At 41.4% G+C, this 19,614-nt stretch overlaps 1 protein-coding gene across 1 annotated transcript in view; it reads right to left on the bottom strand.

Moving 5' to 3' along the window:
* The window catches only part of LNX2 (ligand of numb-protein X 2), a 56,903-nt gene that overhangs the window by 10,023 nt on the left and 27,266 nt on the right, over positions 1-19,614 (bottom strand). Inside the window, exons 2-6 of the mRNA XM_021378802.1 lie at positions 15,392-15,913; positions 7,144-7,379; positions 5,441-5,640; positions 1,727-2,134; positions 126-272 (exon numbers count right to left, since the gene is read on the bottom strand). Of these exons, the coding sequence (XP_021234477.1) occupies positions 126-272; positions 1,727-2,134; positions 5,441-5,640; positions 7,144-7,379; positions 15,392-15,792 (1,392 nt within the window). The 5' untranslated portion in view covers positions 15,793-15,913. The remainder of the gene's footprint in view (positions 1-125; positions 273-1,726; positions 2,135-5,440; positions 5,641-7,143; positions 7,380-15,391; positions 15,914-19,614) is intronic.

Below are 19,614 nucleotides of genomic sequence, written 5' to 3'. Positions count from 1 at the left end.
CAGAGGAGTGGACACATCCTCCAACTAGCTCTTTACGTAACTGATGGCATACACTGCATCTCCTGTCGTTGCTGGCTACTGCCAGCACAGTGGCAGAAACAAGAACACTCTTGAACGACACCAACCTTATGTGAGTTGGGTCTGCTGTGAAACAGCTGCTGGGACTGGTGTTGGTGTGGGTTGCTGTTGTGAGTCCCCGTGTCTCGGATAATACTGACCGTCTGTGACTTCATGGGTCTAGAGATGATCAAATTCACTCTCTCCCCACTAGCCTGTCAAATATATAAAACAAAATACAGAAGTTTGTAGGATATACATGAGGAAATAAGAAGCCAGCAGAACTTGTTTTTCAGTTCCTGGAGGTGCCACGAACTTCTCAGTCCCTTACTTGATTCTTGGTGCAATTCCCCCTAAAATAGAGAGGATACTAACACTCCTTTACCTCTGATGTTACATCTGCTTCACCCAGAAATCCTTTGCAAAAAGGATTGATTCTGTGTTATGAAGCTTCAAACACAAACAAACAAATTCCATTTGCAGCCTCTATGAATTTGTGCAGCCTGTACCAATAAATGAGGAAATGTGCACACAATGGATCCGGGATCTGCAGATTTTTGTCAAAAGTTCTGAACGTGGTGTTTCTCAAAGACTTTGGAGAATGATGTTACATATGAACCGACCATAAAATCCTAGAGCTTTGGGTATATCAGGAGACTCAGATATGAGATTTTAAATGAAATGTCAACTCTTTCCATTGCTGCAAAAATACATCTCAGTGCACCTGTTGTAAAATTCTGACCATTTCACTGTATCCAAAAACTGGGAAACTGGCATTAAATCCCCAAAATCATTATTTTCCTTTAGCTACAAAGCAAGTTCTTAAAATGATACCTGAAGCATGCATTTACTATTCATTTGAACTGTGGTTTTCTATTTGGTGTTGGAACTTGAGGTTAAGCAAAGGCAATTAACTGTGCCAGACTGCAAGAACAAGCTACTGGTCTATCCCAACTTCACCAAAACCAGAGCATTTTTCCCAACATCCCATCAGAAGGAAGCAGCATGTGATGCAGCTGCTTCCTTACAGATTAGGAAGAAGGTGTGCGGTAGCGTTTTTCCTGCAGGAGTAGGTAGGGGTCATGTGTCCGACTGCATCATCCTTTGGGTAATATTTGTGTCCAGAGCAGAGCCAGTCATTTGGAATAGCCCTTCCTTAATGCTCAGGAAATGAGTTTTACTGCACTGGGTTAATGGAAGAGTGACTTTTTGTTCCTAGCTGCTGTCTTGTGCTTCTATGAACTTTGGCAATTCGCTGTCCCATTCTGGCACACCAACTCCACGTACAGGTAAACCAATGCAAATCAATGTCCACTTTTATAGAGCTCACTGAGACTAGAAATTAACCCTACAGTACACACAGCAATATAATAACAATCATCTTTTTTTTTTTTCCTGTTAAGCAATAGGTCACATAAGCAGCCATCTAACATTCAGGCTGCATGCTAGGGAAGACTAACTCACTTTTCACTTCTAACTAGACAAACTTCATCTGCATGGTGCCAAAGCAGACCTTGGATTGCTGCTTTATTTCCAGAACACAAATCACAGTGAATTGAACAGCCACAGGCTTTCAGATGTTACACACAAGCTGTTCTATCTGAGATAGACTCTACCACCTTCTTCGCCCAAGACGGAGCCGAGCTAAGACTTCAGGAATGCAAATTACCTGTATAACCTGAGCAGCAAGCTCGGGTGTCCCGTGCTTCAAGTCGTGCCCGTTGATGGCAAGCACTCGGTCGTTGCTGCAGAGGCGGCCATCCTGGGCAGCCAACCCTCCTTCTAAGAGGTCGAGAATGAAGACACCCGGCTCATCCGTCCTGCGGACCAGCTTGATGCCAAGTTGCTCGCTGGAGTCACGTTTGTGCAGCGTGACTTGGAAGCTGTCATCCCGCGAGGAGGAGGAGGAGGAGGAGGAGGAGGAGGTGGTGGTGGTGGTGGTGGTGTCAGCGTGGCCATGTGTACGGCTCCCAAACCGCCGCTCCCGCAGCACGGTGAGGTGCAGCACCGTGCAGGGCTGCGACAGCACGGCTCGCGCGTGGTTATGGGACACGTTGCTGATGTCAAAGCTATTCACCTGCCAAAAAATAAATAGCAATAAGCAGAATAGTGGTCTCACAGGTTTAATTACTACTCATTATGAAGATAATGAAATGAAATTACGAACATGAAGTCCCTTCCAAACTAAATTCAGCGCAAAGCTCAAGAAAATCTGTCCTGGAGCAACCTACTTATCTGCCTGTACTGGGCTTGCTCTCTCTTCCTTCCATCCTTTTCTGCATCCCACTTTGTCTGCAAACCTATTTCCTGCAAAGCTGACATCCCTCTGAAGGCGAACACCCCTCATCCTCATGCTCCAAGATTTTTATTCCCCTTGTCTCCTGTATTCCTCAGATCTTTTCCTGTTTTGTTCCCCAGAATAAGAACTTCATGAGTGCTTTCACCATCAAGCCCAATATTACTTAAATCTAGGAAACAATAGCTCTAAAAACAATTCACTCAAATCTCTGAGGAAAGCTAGCATCTAACATTATGCAGCACTTCCACGATGTGAAAAATTAAAAAAAGAATTGAAATCCAGAAAACTTAAATTTGTTCACTAAGGCAAAAGAAAAGGTGGCTCAGTGAAGCCGTAGCAGGAGCTTAGGAGTTTTTCCACTGACTTCAGTGAGGTTTCAGATTTGCAGCTTATGTTGTTTAAATTCAGTTGTAAATGAAAAACAGACTAAGCCCTCCCTCCCCATACACAAGAATTGTTTCTTACATGGCCCACCGATACAGAGATCAGTTATATTCAGACATTTCCTCTACTATAGCCAAGATAAAAACTTATAGCGCAATAAGATTTAGCTGAAAATAGGACCACCACAAAAACGAGCACAAAAGCAGTATGTCTATCATTGTGTAAGAAGGGGTTGAAAGTTAACACTGAAATGTCATCCTTGGCACATACTGCTGTGGCCTGACAGGAGAGCCCCTGTCCTCGTGATTTTAGTAGAAAAAAATATATATTTTTTAAAAAGCATACCAAATTTTAAAATTAATGCCAAATATTTATCAAAATACAAAAAATCATACTCAACTATGAAAAATAAATACCCACATACTGACCTGCCCCCACCCTCTGCCCAAAATCCAACCTGAACAAAAACAAACAAAAAAAACCCCAGCAACCAAAAGCTAGGCAGAGAAAGGACTCAGAAATCTCTGTACAACAACCATCACATTTCCATCACACATCTGAGCTGAGGGGTGGGTGTCAAGAGGCCAATCTCAAACAATTTGGCTGCATCCTGTCCAGTGCTGCCCCAGACAGGTTGTCACCTTGAGTGGAGGGAGAGCAGGCACAGCTTGAAGAAAGAACTGTTAAAACTGCCACCAGCAAAATCCACCAGGGCTCATCTGTCAGAGCCCTCAAACTAAATTTAGCTTTATTTTTAGCTGTCGCTCGCTAAAGTAAATGCATAAAATATGGAAGCATGCAAAGAGCACAGAAGAACGTATGCAACAAAATTTAATTCTTTCTACAAGGCACTCCACAGTTTCAGAATAAAACAGCCTTAGTATTCTTGTAGAAACAGATTCTCATTAGAGCATATTTTATGTGAATTACTGTCACAGTCCAGCACAAAAAGGGACCATTTGTAGAGCACTTTTAGACACCTGCCTGTATGTTGTACACAACACGCACTTTTATGTAGCAGTTACTAAATGCTGCTCTCTTAGACCTTAAGAGGGTAATACTTCTTGTTTGACCGGTCAAGTAAATGCTAAGCTTCACTTTGCAGTCCTTTCTGGCTTTATTTCAGCACTTTACCTCTCATGAAAGTCTTTGAAGACATTTTCAGAAACGACTGGCTGAAGCATGTACTAAACTGCATCTAACTTTGTACTTAATTACAGTCTGTACAGACCAAGCCTGGTAATTTTAATACAACTCAGCACCAGCCCAGGCAACTGTGAAGCTATAAAGTTACTGGATCTTCCAAAAACTTTGGCTTGTACCTCCCACACTTCATCCTCATCGTGACAAAAGGACTCTGATGAACGCCTTCTTAGCATCTGACAGTCTCGGTGTCAGCATGCTGATAGGGAGAACACACTGCAGCTTACAAATCCTATTTATAGTCAACTTATTGCCACTTGCAGCTTTGGAAACTATAATTGACATCTGCCCAAACGGCAAGAATTTCCAAAGCTTCAGTGGAAAGGTCCCTGTTCTGCAACCAGTGAGAGTCCTTGAGTATGAGAATAAATTGGGTAGCGTTCAATCAGTGCCTGAAACTGCTTGTTAAAAAGGCAACATTTTGGAAGCCCCTTGTGTTACTCTCAGCCAGCTACTCTCCTAACACTCAACGAGAGAAAAAAGACATGTTTTTCAAAAGGAACTTCTATTTTCTGAAGTGTAAACTAATTTTATTCCAAGTATAACTGCACTCCTTAAGCTACTTTTCTCTCCCAGATTAAAAAAAAATGGAAATGAAAAGGGCTGATGCTATTTTTGGACTGATCTTAGTCCATCACATCAAAAGCAAGCATTTTTAGTGAAGTCAGTTTTAAATGATGGAAATGTATTTTTTTCAGGTGGAATGATTCAAAAATAGAAAAAAGGCGGAGGACTGCGTTGTTTATGTAGAATTCAATTACTGTCATTCTTCTAAAGATTACTCTGTCTACAGATTACTGTATTTAGCTCCTTCCCCTATGACAAAATTAACAGAATTAGATCCTTTTACACCATCTTTGGCTAGTTACTTAAAACCGTAACAAAAATACACATTCTATCATAACCAAACTAAATTCTAACAATTTGTGAAAATGTTTAAAAAAAGAATACTCGGAGCACTTTGCTTCAAATCTTGCCAGTGAAGAATATTACTGATTTTATCTTTTTACAAATACTGAAAGATGCAGATCAGCTGCAGGGGCTGTTCAAAGATAGCACTGAAATCAGACTACAATAACAACTTAGACAAAGTCAGCCTAGGAAAATACAAGGTGCTTTTTACATGGAACAAACTTTGCCAACTTGTTAGCTAGAAGTATTCTTTAGTTTCTTTGGAAAGCATGCATAAAGTAGAGATGAAGAACAAGCCCCACAGCATTTAAAATCAGAAAAATAACCTCATGTTTTATAAATTGATAAGAGGACAAAAACAAATTCTATGGGGCTGATCCTGAGAACCACACAAAGCATAATAGCCAAAAGTGCTAGAACAACAGGCTCTCCTTTGAATATTAATTGGCTTTCTAACTGATAATTGCAAAGCTAACATTTACACAACATAGTCAGGCAAGGAAAATCTCCCATCTCATTTAGCAGGCAGTTCTGCAACGACTGAATGGTAAGTAAGCAAACAGAATATGTAATTAGATTCCATACTTGAAGTATTTGGTCTCCAGCAAGAAGTCTTCCATCTCTGGCAATGATCCCATCTCGATAAACTTCCTGAATAACAATGTTGATCAAAGGCGTTTCATTGCCACCCACTATGCTAATTCCTAATTCAATATAAGGATTGGACCGATGAATTTCAATAGTGGTGATCTCTCCTTCAGGCAAGGTAGGTGGCTGTTGATTTGCTGCCAATTATTTAATAAAAGAAAGAAAGATGATTAATATCCTTTATACTTCATCCACTTTCAATAAAGCAAATTATCAGAGAACTATATAGAGCATGGCACACAATGGTTTCACAAACTAAGCAACTGTGAGTGGATGAGTTTTGCTATTTGTAGGAGCACCTAGATCATTAGGAATAATCAATAGTAAATTAGTAGCATCTATGCTTCGTGAAATGGGGGTTAATTGTTTTTTTGAAAAGGATATTCTGGACCTTTTGGCTCCTAGCCTTTATTATAATAAACATTTCCAATTTGACCACTTGTGTATTCACATTTGATGATGATGACAGCAAAAATTCATTTGCGTGTACAGTCCACAGCGCATCTTCATCGTGCTTGTTAGCTATTATATGAATTATGTGCTGCCACTGAGCTAACAGGTGACAAGAAAGAGCCCATTTCTGAAGAAAGCATGGAGACAACAAAGGAGGATACTAAGAGATGGTAAATAAGCAGAAGAAGGAAGGAGAAACAATCACGTTCCTCCGTGGTAAGGCTGAGTGCTTCCTCTCTAAAATCCTAGATGCAAGAGGCGTTATTGCTAGCTCAAAGCAAGTGGACGCAGGAATTACACTCAGCTGCCTTCTAGGCCAAGCAGGGGAGCACTGTGTGCAGGAAGCCTGCCGATCCAGTGGGGAGCCAGGGGAGAGGGGAGAAGAAATCTCATCTTAGATAACAACTGCTGCAGTTTTACAGAAAACACATGGCTTCAGCCTCACTGCCAGTAGGTTGACATGAATGGTCTTAGTAAGAGAGTTTCCTTATGATGAGATTTCTACTCTGTCTGCTCACAGGACATAATGAACCTCCATTAGTGGCTGACCACATTGCGAAGCTGCCACATCTCTATGGTCTGTGATGAGTATTGCTCCTGGATTGAACTAGACCTATTTCTTACATGTTAATCCTGTTTTCAGCATCCAGGACAGGGAGAATTCCCCAGAGCACTGGAATAAAGCCTGGTTTGACAGAGGAAGTTCAGGTTGCACATTATGAAAAATTCCTTGTCTGAAAGAGTGGTCAAGTATTGGAACAGGCCACCCAGGGAGGTGGTGGAGTCACTGTCCCTAGAAGTGTTCAAGAACTGTGTAGATGTGGTACTTAGGGACACAGTTAGTGGGCATGGTGGGGATGGGCTGATGATTGGACTCAATGATCTGAGAGGTCTCTTCCACCTTTAATGATTCTATGATTCTAACATATGGGTGTAGGTGTAGCATACTGCACTGTGATATATGGCACACACACACACATACATATTTCTTTCCTTCCTAACAGCTGTTCTAGCTCAGCTGCACACTCCCCCATAACCGAAACCTACCAGCATTCCTTTGCAAAAGAGCAAAGAAAAAGAAAAAAAAAAAACAAAAACATGCATTCAGTCTTCCAAAGAGACAAGCTCTAACACCATAACTGCCTCTACATTTGATAAGTAGTCTGAGAAGATAACTGAGGACATACTGTCTGCTCCTGTGTTCTCTTCAAAAGGAGGATTGTCAATGCCAGGCTCATCTGTCCAGGCAGGCAGTGCGGGAGTGAAGTTCTGCTCAGCAGGCACGATGCCATGCTCTGCATCCGGGGACACGCTGTTGGACTGCTCCGGCCCGCCAGGCCCAGCCTCACCCTCAGCCTCGGCCTGCAGCTTGCTTGCCTTCCGCCTCTCAAGGGCAACCCTTCGGTGAGAGGCCCCAGGGCACCTGTGGAGAAAACATGGACATCAAATCTGCAGCAAGATCCGTAGTGCCAGTTCTCCATCAAGCAACATCAGTCTTCCTCAAAGCCATGGCTTTAAACGAGCCATAAACGTTAACCTGGATTGATCTAGTGGCTGGCAACCTTGCCCATGGCAGGGAGCTGGAGCTTGATGATCTTCAAGGTCCCTTTCAACCTAAGCCATTCCATGATTCTATGATTTTAAGGCCAAAATCCATATCAGTGGACAGAGACCAAGATGATACTGCTTACTTCACAGAATCTCCACTACATAGTTTCCTGGCCATGAACTAAACATGCTGTGACTCACTCTGAACGAGGACTTTTTGCTACGTATATTTCAGTTTCTGGAAGATAAACCTTTCTGAAAAGACTGAACAGGCTCAGCACAAAACTCCAGAGAGTAGGAGCCCTGTTTCACAGCACGTCTGGGCACCACTGGAGCTATCACCCTTGGCCCCAGTAAGTCAAGAAAGAAGCATTACATTTTCCTGGGGCCATCTTGGGAAGGAAAGAGAGAGATGAAAAGTTTACCTAGACTGTCATCTAAGTATTAAAATACTGAAAAACATTACACTTTTCTAAGAGTTTCCGTGAAAAGTTTAACATAACTAACAGTTCTCTGTTCATGACCTCTTGAGTCAGTAGGGTCTTTCATTCTCCTTATCCACTTTTTTTCTTCCTGATTTCACATAGGAGGTCCAGGTTTTTTTTTGCTTTCCCCCAAGCAGCAACATCCCATCAGCATTCTGTTCTTTCCACGGTAACCTGATTTGCATGAGTTCCCATTATTTTAAGGCAATGATTCTTCATTTGCACTTAAAATCCTACAAAAGTTTACTGTAAAGAAGGGCTGCAATGTTGCAAATTGATGGAAAGCCTTCATTTATTGAACAGTCTTACATCTATTTGTAGATGACTGATGTGGACATCAAGCTTACATTTGCTGTGTGACACAGTTTTGCCAGCTACTGATATTTCATGTCTTACAGTATTTGACATCCTTCCTAAAGCTTCTGCTTCTGGAGCTGCTGACCACACAAAGATGCTCATACTGTAGCACTGTCAGAAAAAAAATGGAACTGTGTTCTGGAAAGGACTCCCTGTTTGGGAATTGACTGATTGTTATAATAAAAGAAGAAATTATTCATGTCTGCAAAAGGATAAGGAATGTGTTTACACGGTAAAAGACATCAGAAGTCTAGATGTTCTTACTTGTTAAACTGGGGTGGTCTGAGAATCAAAATGTGCTGATATTCTGTGAAAAGGACACAATAATTGTAGGGTTAGACTGTTTTGATGTGAGGGATTTTGAAGAAATGTTAACAAAGCTACTCAGCTCTGAAGAATTTTGATAAACACTTGTGTAGATTTTGTGACCCCCCCCCTTCCAGCAGTTATACATCCATAAACTGAGACAGATATTTACAGGTGCATACATATACATATATTGTGATCTATGTTTAGAAGTATGAAATAACCAAAATGTGAAATATGCACAAATATAGAGCCTAAAAGGTAACACCATGAAATTACACTTTTAAGAAATCATTTCTTGGGGTTTTCCCCAAGACAACGTGTTTTACACCTCCTGGTCATCCTGCTCTTTAAACTTCAGAAAGTGCAAGTGTGAAAGATGAAAATTACTCGAAAGAAGAAAGCACAAACTCCAACATCACTCACTTTTTGAGCGTTGTGTTAAGGCGTAAGGCTCCTGCAGAGGAAACATCTTATTCACTGGGAGCTCTGGCAAGTTTAGGACAAAGCCATCCTATGCTGCATGTCTGTGCTGTCCCTGAATGGCTCTGCTACAGGAGTGCTAATTTTAGGCAAAGATGTGAATTGTTCAAAACTGACACTGTCACACTATGATGCTTCAATCCCACAGAAGATCAGAGCCCAGTTTACCGGACCACTTCTGTGAACCTGATACTTCCTTCTACCACATCTTCTACCAAAATAGTAGTGTGCTGCTGGCCCAAACACAGCCTGTTCACAAGGCCCGTGGATCATGGCAGAGTAGGTGCAGACGGCAAAGCTCACCTTGGAAATCAATGGGTTTTTTGGAGGAGTTATTTAAAAATGAATATAAATAAATAAATAAGACAGGACAGAAAAAACCCATCCTTAGAAGTGCCCTGTTTCTGTCAAAGCTTTCCAAACCATAGACAGGTTCTCCCCACCCTTGTTCACATAGCACATTCCCCCATCACTGTCTGGCAGCTGATTAAAGCTGTCACATGTAATATAAATAGATTTGAAGTTTATTTTTGCCAATGATATTTCATTATCATTTCAAAGGCTAACAGCAAGAAATGTAAAGAACATCCTGAGCACACCTACTTAGCTCAACAGAATCCCTTTTATGCAACAAGACAAAAAAAGAAAACAATACAGAATTAACTGTTAGATTCCTCCTCTTCTTCCCCAAATGGATCAGTAATTTTAGCAGATTAGGGCTTTCAGCCTGGTACCCTGGAACTGCATGGCCTGAAAAGTAGCTGACTGGTGGAGACATCAAGTCACACCATGCCAATTGCTGGATCTTTAAACACGACGTGCCACCTACTAAGCAACAAAAACAAGTGTTGGTATTCAAGCACAGAAGTTGATATTTTTTCATTTCCACTTGCAACACTGTGTTTATCGGCAGTAGGAATGCATTATTCACAAACAGTGAGACCATACAGCAGCTGCAACAGTTAAAAAGCACCAATAAATCTCTAAAGGTGCACACCTTCACTAATACTATTTTTGCCAAATATTTGGGATAAAGAGCAGTTTGGACAAAATCCTGTAGCAAGTTTGTGTACACAGATGGATGCCTCAGGTTCAAAGCTAGCATCAAAGATTCTTTTTATGGATACAGGAACTCATTCTCCTACAAGAAATTGCATAAATAAGAGCTCAAAACTGAAATATCTCTTCCAGAAACAGCATTTCATATCTATCTACAAAGTCAGAATAATTTGGCTATGAGTGAGAAGAAAGCAATGCCTGTTTTTTTTAAAAAAAACTTGCCAGTGATTACTTTATGACTCTAGATGCCTAAGAGTAGAAATGCTGAAGCAACCAGCTAAAGCACCTCAGCGATGCTATTTATCAGGAAACTTGAAGGGCAATTGTTCTTGGGATGTAAAACGAGCTTCTCGTTGCCTCTCCCTCCTCTCCTCTGCTCAGCAGCAGGAATGGCTTTTGCTCAGTTCTGGCTGTTGACAAAGTGTAACTTTTACCTTCAACCTCTTTAAATCAATATCAGACAGAGAAGAAAAGCTTATTTTTTTAAACAGCCAAAGTCTGCTTGTGTCTCATTTAAAAGCTGACTTCTTGGAACACTAGCAGCAATCTCTCTCTGCGAAGAAAAGAGCTTTCACACAAAATTAAGATGTAGTTTACAGTGTATTCCATGGAATAACAGTAGAGGCTTGAAAAACACATTTGCTCACTGACTACTGAAAAGAAAGAATTCATTGTAACTTAGGCCATCAGTTTCTGCCCAGTATCGAGGTTCGATAAAAGCAAACACACCAAATGGCCTCAAAACAGTTGCACTAAATCGCTCTCCAAAGACTGCAAAGAAACAGCTGAAACGCCTGTGGTATTGCTCATAAAACTTTGCCAACAAAATGACCTTAAACAGTGATTTTGGCAGGATTTACAGCTGCAATTCAGAGTATAACATGTTGCCTCTTTGGAAAACTAAGTGTTTGGGTTTTGTTTTTCTTTTGCCAGGGGAGAAAAAGAAAAAAAAGAAAAAAAAGGGAGGCACTAGACTTGCGTACCAAAAAAGACTAAGATCTAGGGAAACACACAGAGAAGAGGGCTTTTGTTGCATATTTGTCTCTCACATCCAGTGACTTGAGGAGCCTACAGGGACCCAGGTGGCTTCAGAGCAGAAACCAACCACAGATCTTTCTTTTTTCCAGCAATGCAAAGAATCCATGGGGTATGTATGGAGAAGCTCTGAATACATCGCCTATCTACTACTTAGAAGTAAGGAAAGACAGCCCAGAAGAAGGCTAAATGTTACATATGCTCTTCAATCTGCCTAGTGCTAAAAACAGAAGTGTAGGGACAGTGCTGGCAGCTAGCATGAGAACGGGTGAAAAAATAGCTCAGAAGCACTATAATAAACACTAAAATAACTGGTATTTCCAAACTTTTGAATGATAAGTTTTTCTACTTATACAAATGATTTTCATGTAATCATCTTACTCTAAACTTGTATATTAAGCATGCTGATCAGCACATAGTGAATAGCTCAAACATTTCATCGTTTTCAGAAAATATAATCCTTTTTAAAGTTCAAATCAAGCCTTCCACAAAATTGGCCTGGATGGGCCTCAATGTGAAAACATTCCGTAAAATGTTTCCATCCAAAAGGATAACTTAAACTACTATAGCAGAACACAGGAGAAGAAAATTGGAGCCTATCTCAAAATGAATGCATGAACACGATACTTAACCCTCCTATTAAAAAGTTGTACAAATTTAGGAATACTGTTTTGTACAATGGAATGGAATTTGTTCAGGACTGATTCATCTGTAAGAAACAACTGAATCAAAACCAGAAATAGAGAAAGCTCTATCAATTTCCTTGGATTTTGTTCTGATAAACTGCCTGTGATGTTTAGAAGTGGAATTGGCACCTACTTTGCTACACATTACCAATTTTTCTTATCTGTCACTTACCAATCGAGTGACAGGGCAAAACAGTGCAGCCCAACATTATTCATGCATTGTTTCCTTTAAGGCAAATTACACTGTGTTCAACTTCAAAAGCAGCATTTCCCAAATGAACCTGACAAAACTGAAAGATTAATAAATCAAGAATATTTTCTTTAAGCAACAAGGTACCATGGAGGGCAATTAGTGATCACAAAGCAATCAAATTATTGTCTCATGCCTCTTATTTCCAGAGCAGCTTGCAGTAACCTTGCGTTCCAAGTTGCCTGCTGGATATTATGACACGTCCTCAAGCTTTTATGCTCAAAGAGAGTAGACTGTAGTAACCCTGGAAAACCAGAGTGAGAATGTTTTTTTTAACTTCCAAAACTAACCAATCAGATTTCAATTCTTAAAAATACAAGCTAGTTATTTAAGTGCTTAGAGACTTTTTCATATTAATCTATACTGAAAATTGTAATAATACTGAATTATGTATTTCTTTCCTACATTTAATAACATTTTACTGGGTTCACTAATCCATACATAATCAAATTCAAATGACACATCTTTTATGTTAGCAATGATAATTTACAGGTGTTCAGATGTTTGCAAATAAACTTAATTGAAAACTGAAAATCACCATGTGCTCAAAATGCACATCGGCATCCTGAGACAACAGAAGGAATACAAGATGAGCAGCTTTCTGAACTGAAAGCTTTTTTCTAGCTGACAAACAAGAAAAGCCAGTGACTCAGCTCATGCAGATTTCATAATAATCTTATGCATTAGGAAAATGAGTATTTCATACATATCTGAAGGGAACATACATAGTGTTCCAAATACAAATAAGCTGTAAGCTGACCTAATGTCACTCAAAGAGATGCCAGTCAAGGAAAATGGACTGATAAGCCGAGGGAAATGTCAGTGAGAAACCAGAGGATAAATCAAATATGTAGCAAGAGTCTTACTAGCATTTTGGCTCTTATCAAAATCAAATTGGTTTAGTATTAGGATTATAAACCTAACAACTAAGTTTCTCTCCCAATTCCCTCTAAGTCATCACGTAGATCAGAAGTCATCTGCCTGGAAGAAATGAACAAGCCTAAGATAACACAGAAACATGGATATTTAGAGAAGAAAAAAAACCAAAAGAACAAGAAAGGCTACCCATCATTACCTGTACTTCCCTGACATGGACACTGCACTTGTGTATGTCCTTGCAGCAGGTACAAACACCAGCAAAACTGAGGCAACTCCACACACACCCCAGACAGCAGTGATGCTGCACGTCCATGGTCTTCTCGGCATCTCAGCTTCTGGAAGTCTTTGGGCTTAGAGCAAGATGGAAGGGGCTATGCTGAAACAGCACCTGATCAATGCATACCTCTCCCAGGCCTCCTCAGCACCAAGGCCTGAGGTACAGCTCCAGCCTGCCGCAGGGGCTGGGGCATGTTGCAGGTGTGATCGCTATTCACCTAAAGCCTCACTGTGGCCAGGGAGATAGGACAAGCAAAACAGGAATGAGGGCAGAAGGAGGCGGCCCACAACTAACACTACCTGCACTTTGGAGAGCGACAGGAGAGGGAGAGAACCTACCCTGTGCTAACTGCAGCCACTGCTCTCCTCCCTCTGGCCGTTTTGACTGAAGCCCATGCAGGCGGCTTGGTGTCCAAGGATAAATACACAGACCTACCAAGCAAGAAAACACCCTACAGGAAACGGGCAACTTCTGAGGCTTGGGCTGTATCGCACTTAAGTAAAACAAAGCATCTAAGAACAAAACCCATGATTAATTTAATGTGGGATAGAAACAGAAAGTTCTTGTCTCAATGCAGTGACTGAGGAGAGGAAAAGAGTTAGGCCACATACCACCCATTTTTGTTACAAGTCACCAGGCAGTGTGTTTGTTTTTACAAACACTGCTAACAAATGCCCACTCACTGAGTTTTGTTTCTTTTACATTTTGTCTACACGCAACAGATACGCACAATGCTTACTCTTCTGCTTTTGATGCTTTTTGCAGAGACAGGTATATGCTTTTCTGAAACCTCTCTCTGCAAAACGAACATAGCTTTTCTATGCTGAACACAGTATGTGAGCTGAATTGAAAGCAAAAATGCACCAATCACACTGAGTTGTACACAGGAAATATTTTCTGATATCAGAAGCAATTCATTTGAACAGGATCCTTTGAAAGCAGAGGCACTTCCTTTGAATGCGTTACTTCCTTCTCAACATAATTCCCCACTATACTCTTCTTGAAATTTCTCAGATCTCCAATTAGTTTAAAAATGTGTTACTTTGTCTAGATGTGCGCAAAATCCAAGCTTTTGTTAATGGCTCATATAATAAAATAATAAATATTTGCTTACTGAAAGTACCCTCTGAAACTACAGAGAAAACCAAAGCAGTTAAACGCATCCCTCAGAACAAGTTTAATATTGGTCCATTAAATAAATGACATGCTTTACACAGACAAATGAAACGTTCATGTATCAAGTACCTCCAACAGTAAAGATGCTTTTCTCTGTTGGAAGAATGAAGTGCACTAGTCTACATAATATTAAATATTACTCTAACCTGAACTTGATAATCTTATTTCCTTTTTTTCTGTCATGCTCTCTTTTCACTATTTAAATGTTTAGGGTAGAAAAGCATAAAAGAAAAAAAAAGCCTACAAAATGATTGACAGTTCGGAATAAGCTCCTAAACCTGTGAACAGGTTAAAAAAAAACAACAAAAAACCAACAGAAAAATAGGTCTTGCAGGAACCTCAAGAAGTACCCTGTCCATTTGCCTATCCCAGGGCAGAATTGTGCTGCTGTAACTATTCCTGACAAAAGCTGGTTTAACGTGCTTGTGCACACCTCTGAAAATGGAGAATACACAACCATCGTCCCCAGAAATCTATGCCAGTGCTGGATCATTATAAAGTTTTTTTTCCTAAAATCTGAACTAAATTTCCTTTGTTCCTACTGCCCTGCTTCCCTGCTCTTTGCAGGCACAGTCTGCATTTGTCTCATTCCTCACTACTCAGTCTTTATTTTCCTCTACCTTAAATAACCCCATTTCCTTTCACCTTTCCAAGACTCCTGCTGACTTACCTTGTTCTTCCCATGACTCTCCACACGCTCCCTGCTATTCTCACTGTGCAATGCCCAGGACTGGACCCAGCACTCTGCCTGGGCTCAGTATCATTTCCTACAGTGGTGTAGTGTGGATTTCAAAGCCACCACCAACCCTCGCCACCTTCTGTCCCCAGTTTATCCTGCGATATGAATCAGTGTTTAAGTATTAGTCTACCAACACAATCACCTGCACAGCTCACCTGTTTTTGAGATGCGCCGCCAGGTCACATCGCTGCATGACTTCCTGACACACGGACGAGAAGGGGCACAAAACAAGTAACTTGTCTAACAGTTTATGAACGAGAATGCTGGATTTTTTGCAGAGTTTAAAATGGAGTCTTTTTCGATCCAGTGGGCAGAAATCCTTCTCCTGCAGAAAGTTCCTTAGGCACTTGTAGCAGAAAGTGTGTCCGCAGGGAGTGTCCAATGGCTGCAACAAGGGCTGAAGGCAAATGTGGCAGACCAAGTCATCGTCCACTTCATTCTGGTAGTTGTACAGGTGGTTCTCTCTTGTCCAGTGCTGCTGGCCACACTCGAAGCACAAGGGGTTCAAGGAGGCATTCTGCTCCACCGAAGCCATTTCATCACCTGTCGTCCCCATCGTGCAGCTAGGAACGCCGAGGTGTCTTCCTCCTCCTCATAGGATGGGTCTGCTCCTGCAAATCCCAGAGGGAAGCAGCCTCTGAAAAGCTGGCTTCTGTTCTTCAGTCGAGTGTCACTTTCTGCGACAAATAAGGAAGTAAAAATTATTCATGTGACATGAAGTATGAAAGTTCTTGTTGGAGCTATTGACTTGTTCTGTGTTTACCAAAATCCACTAAGGAGCAACAGTTCCATTAAGAGAACATTTTTGTTTTCTGTAATTTGTCACGGAAGAGAGCAATGAAAAATACACTAGTATAATTTGTTTTGTGAGAGAAACATTTTACGGCTTTGTAACAGCTGCTCCAGTGCACGGTTTTCACCTGCAAGAGAAGCAGTTTGCTGAGAGCAAGGACATTGCATTGTGCAGTGTCACACCAGATGCACCCAGTCCGTGTCTAGCACAAAGACACTCCATTGTGGAACACTGGTTATATGACCACATAATTACATGTGGTCTTCAATATGCGATTATGATTTTATTCAGCAATCTGGTCTCACTTTCTTTTGGTTTTTGCATATTAATGTAGAATATTACACATTAAAGGTCTAAATACCTCGTATTAAAAATAACAGAAATGATTGCTTGCCCTGTTAGTTCCATCAGTAATATTAAAGTATATGCCACTCTGCCTTCAGGTTCCGTCTGTGGATTCCTACTCAGTAAGAGGGGTTGATTCTATCCCATATGACACATTTCATTTAGTATAGAAGCCAGAAATAAAAACAGGCAATAAAGTAATCATATGAAACTACTGGTTCCAAACAACTATCCTGTTTTGCATACTCAGTGTGACAAAAAAATCACATCAGTCAAAGGATTCTAAGTCGGTCACTATGGGTTTTATTTCCTAAACTTTATAAGTTATTGAACTTTGCCTATCTTAAAATTGCTCCATGGCCAGGAAACTGCAGCCATCAGTCTACAGTTTCAAACACTAAATTCTTAACCCTCCCAACATTATTTATCTTTCTCTCCCGTATGAAATAACACTCTTTGAATCTTGTAACAGGATGATTTAGGAAACAAAATAAGCTTTCTCACATCCTTAAGAGCCCCATTAATTAGTTAGTTTTGGTAAAAAATCTCTTTCAAAAATAAAAAAATAAGTCAAATTAGAGTGATGCTTATTTTGCGCCTCAATTCTTTTTAAAAATTCGCAACACTCAGGAGAGAGACTGACCGTATCCTAACAGACTAGTAGCAAGCATGCAGTGAAATGAAAACCACTAGCTTAGGCACTAGCCCATAATCTTTATTTTTACCTGTTGAAATGTAGTCATAAATGCATTCCAAAATTTACGTGGAACACACGCATTTCACTGTGTCTTACATTTTAAGAGAATTTGTTTCAGTTTTTGCCCCTTAACCTCACACAGCCAAGCATCAGACTTAGAGCACATTTTGCAAGGATTATTATATCCTTTGACGCAAAAAGGATTAAATAGTAATTTGTAATCCAGGATTCTATTCTGCTGTGGAAATTGATGCTCTTCATTGCCCTGCCTTGTAGCAGATAATGTGCACCTTCTGGAAAGGATTTCAGGAGGGAATAGCACAGCAGTTCTTAGTTACTGGAGAATACAAATGCAAAATGAGACCCCAAAAGAGATTACTCAAAACCAGCCTTAAATGTACTATGTAAAAATGCAAAGATGGGCAAGCAGATAAGAAGCCCAGCACGTAGGGCCCTCATGCACAAACCACAGCTCTCTAACCACGCGCTCCTGCTCCAGGATAAACACAAAAGGAATGAGACCCACCTAATGGCTCTTCCTTAGGAGATTCAAAAGAATCCAGCTCCATGTACTAGAAAAACACTGCAATTGATTTGGGTCTTCACCAAATCATTTTGCCACGCAGGTGCCACGCAGCACATCCAGCAGGGAGGGACTGGGCATGCAGAAGGGGCTCAGAAAGCCTCTTGACAGCGTATTGTGTGAACACGTGGACAATGATGCGTTATCCAAACTGCTCCCCTAACTGAGGAAAATTAGGACTCCTCCTTCTCCACATAACCAAGATGCCAAGAAAGGAGAGAGTTCTACACCAGCAAGGTGCAATCCAGTTACAGACTCCTGACAGCGAGTACCTCAAATTCATAGAATCACCAAACCGTTTGGGCTGGAAGGGACCTTAAATTTCATCTAGTCCCAAACCCCTGCCATAGGCAAAGGTATCTTCTACCAGCTCAGGCTGCCCAGGGCCCCATCCAGCCTGGCCCTGAATGCCTCCATGGATAGGACATCCACAGCCTCTCTGTGCAGCCTGTGTCAGGGGCTCACTGCCCTCACAGAAAAGAATTTCCTCCTCATATCTAATCAAAATCTGTCCTCTTTTGGGGTAGATCCCCTTTTAAAAGGGACAGGCTTTCAGCACCTCTGCCCTGTGAAGTGGTTTACTCACATCACAGCCTTCTACAGAGCACAGTGCAGTGCCAAACAGCAAATACACCCGTGGCGTACTTGCTGTGATCAAAGATTCCAGCACCAGACTTTTGGAAGGTTGTAATTAAACCCTTTTTAAACAGTTTACTGAAGATTTTGAACAAAAATTAAAGTAAGGAAAGTCATTGAGACAACCGTGATGTTTTACATCATCCGGATGAGCTGGGGTGGGACAGCAGAGCGCCGGTCAGGGTGGGCTCCCCGGGCCCAGTGGCAGCTGGGGCCACAGGCAGACATGCTGAACCAGACCTATTTCTGCCGGCTGCTGACGTGACTTCTAGCTGCTTCCCAGTGCTGCTGATGCCAGTGATCAATAGAGATCACATGAGCTAACCTGAGCACTTCTGCAGCTGATCTGCCAGCCCTTCCACAGCCCCCTGTGGTGGGGCAGGCTGCAGTGAGAAGGGAATGACAAACAGTCCCGCAGCTCAAAGCCACAACCATGCGAAATAAGAATATTTGTATGTGGCTCAGACATGTCTTGATTGCGTAGGACTGCTTCCATTCTGCTGGTAGAACCTTTTTGAAGTAAGGACCTGCCCTGCTGATCCTCCCCCGGGAGCTCTTGCTTGTGCCTTGATTTCTCTTCCCCCAAACAGCACAAATGTTGCAGCAGGGCTCACTGCAAGAAACAGATGGTCTATTACAACACACAATGTCAAAAGAAACCCCAAAACCAAACACACACGCTACCCCAAATAAAAGAAAACCTAGACACTTCGTCACTCCAGCACTGCCGTCTGCTGCCTTTGCATTCAGGGCAAGCGTATTCAATAACAGGAATTATTCACTGGATTTGTATTGATTATATACCACAGCTGCCTAATTATCAGTTCCAAGGTTTTCCACAGGCTGTTCCCAGTGCAAAATCTCACAGCTGATTTACCAAGCCCACAAGCACAGTATTCATAGTCCAAACGACAATCAGGGTAGCAGGCAGGGTCTAAATTTCCCTGATGTAGAAGCACTGTATTCCTGAAATACGCAGCACCAGGGCCCTGCCATTTATATTACAGTACTTCATTCTTCCTTATGCATTCCTTATATTGTTTGCTGTCACTCATATTACTGCAGATCCCCAGCTCCACAGGATGGTTTCAGCTCAGCAGTGCTGCAAACAGGAGAAAATAGCCTGCTTTTTTATTTTTTTAAAAAGAGGGTAAAAGAGCCAGCCAGGACTGGTTTTCAAGTCAAGCAATTCCCTAGAAAATAATTCACCTGGGACTTCATTACTACAGCGTAACAGCGCAGGTAGTGCCCTGCTTTCAGTTTTAAATCACAGTTCATTTGGGAACTGAGCAAGACTGGACATCCAACTGTGCATTTTTAATGT

Source organism: Numida meleagris, chromosome 1, assembly GCF_002078875.1.
Source record: "Numida meleagris isolate 19003 breed g44 Domestic line chromosome 1, NumMel1.0, whole genome shotgun sequence".
NCBI classification, from domain to species: Eukaryota; Metazoa; Chordata; class Aves; order Galliformes; family Numididae; genus Numida; species Numida meleagris.
Note: the sequence above shows the minus strand (reverse complement) of the source record. Positions and strands in the feature narration are given on the sequence as shown.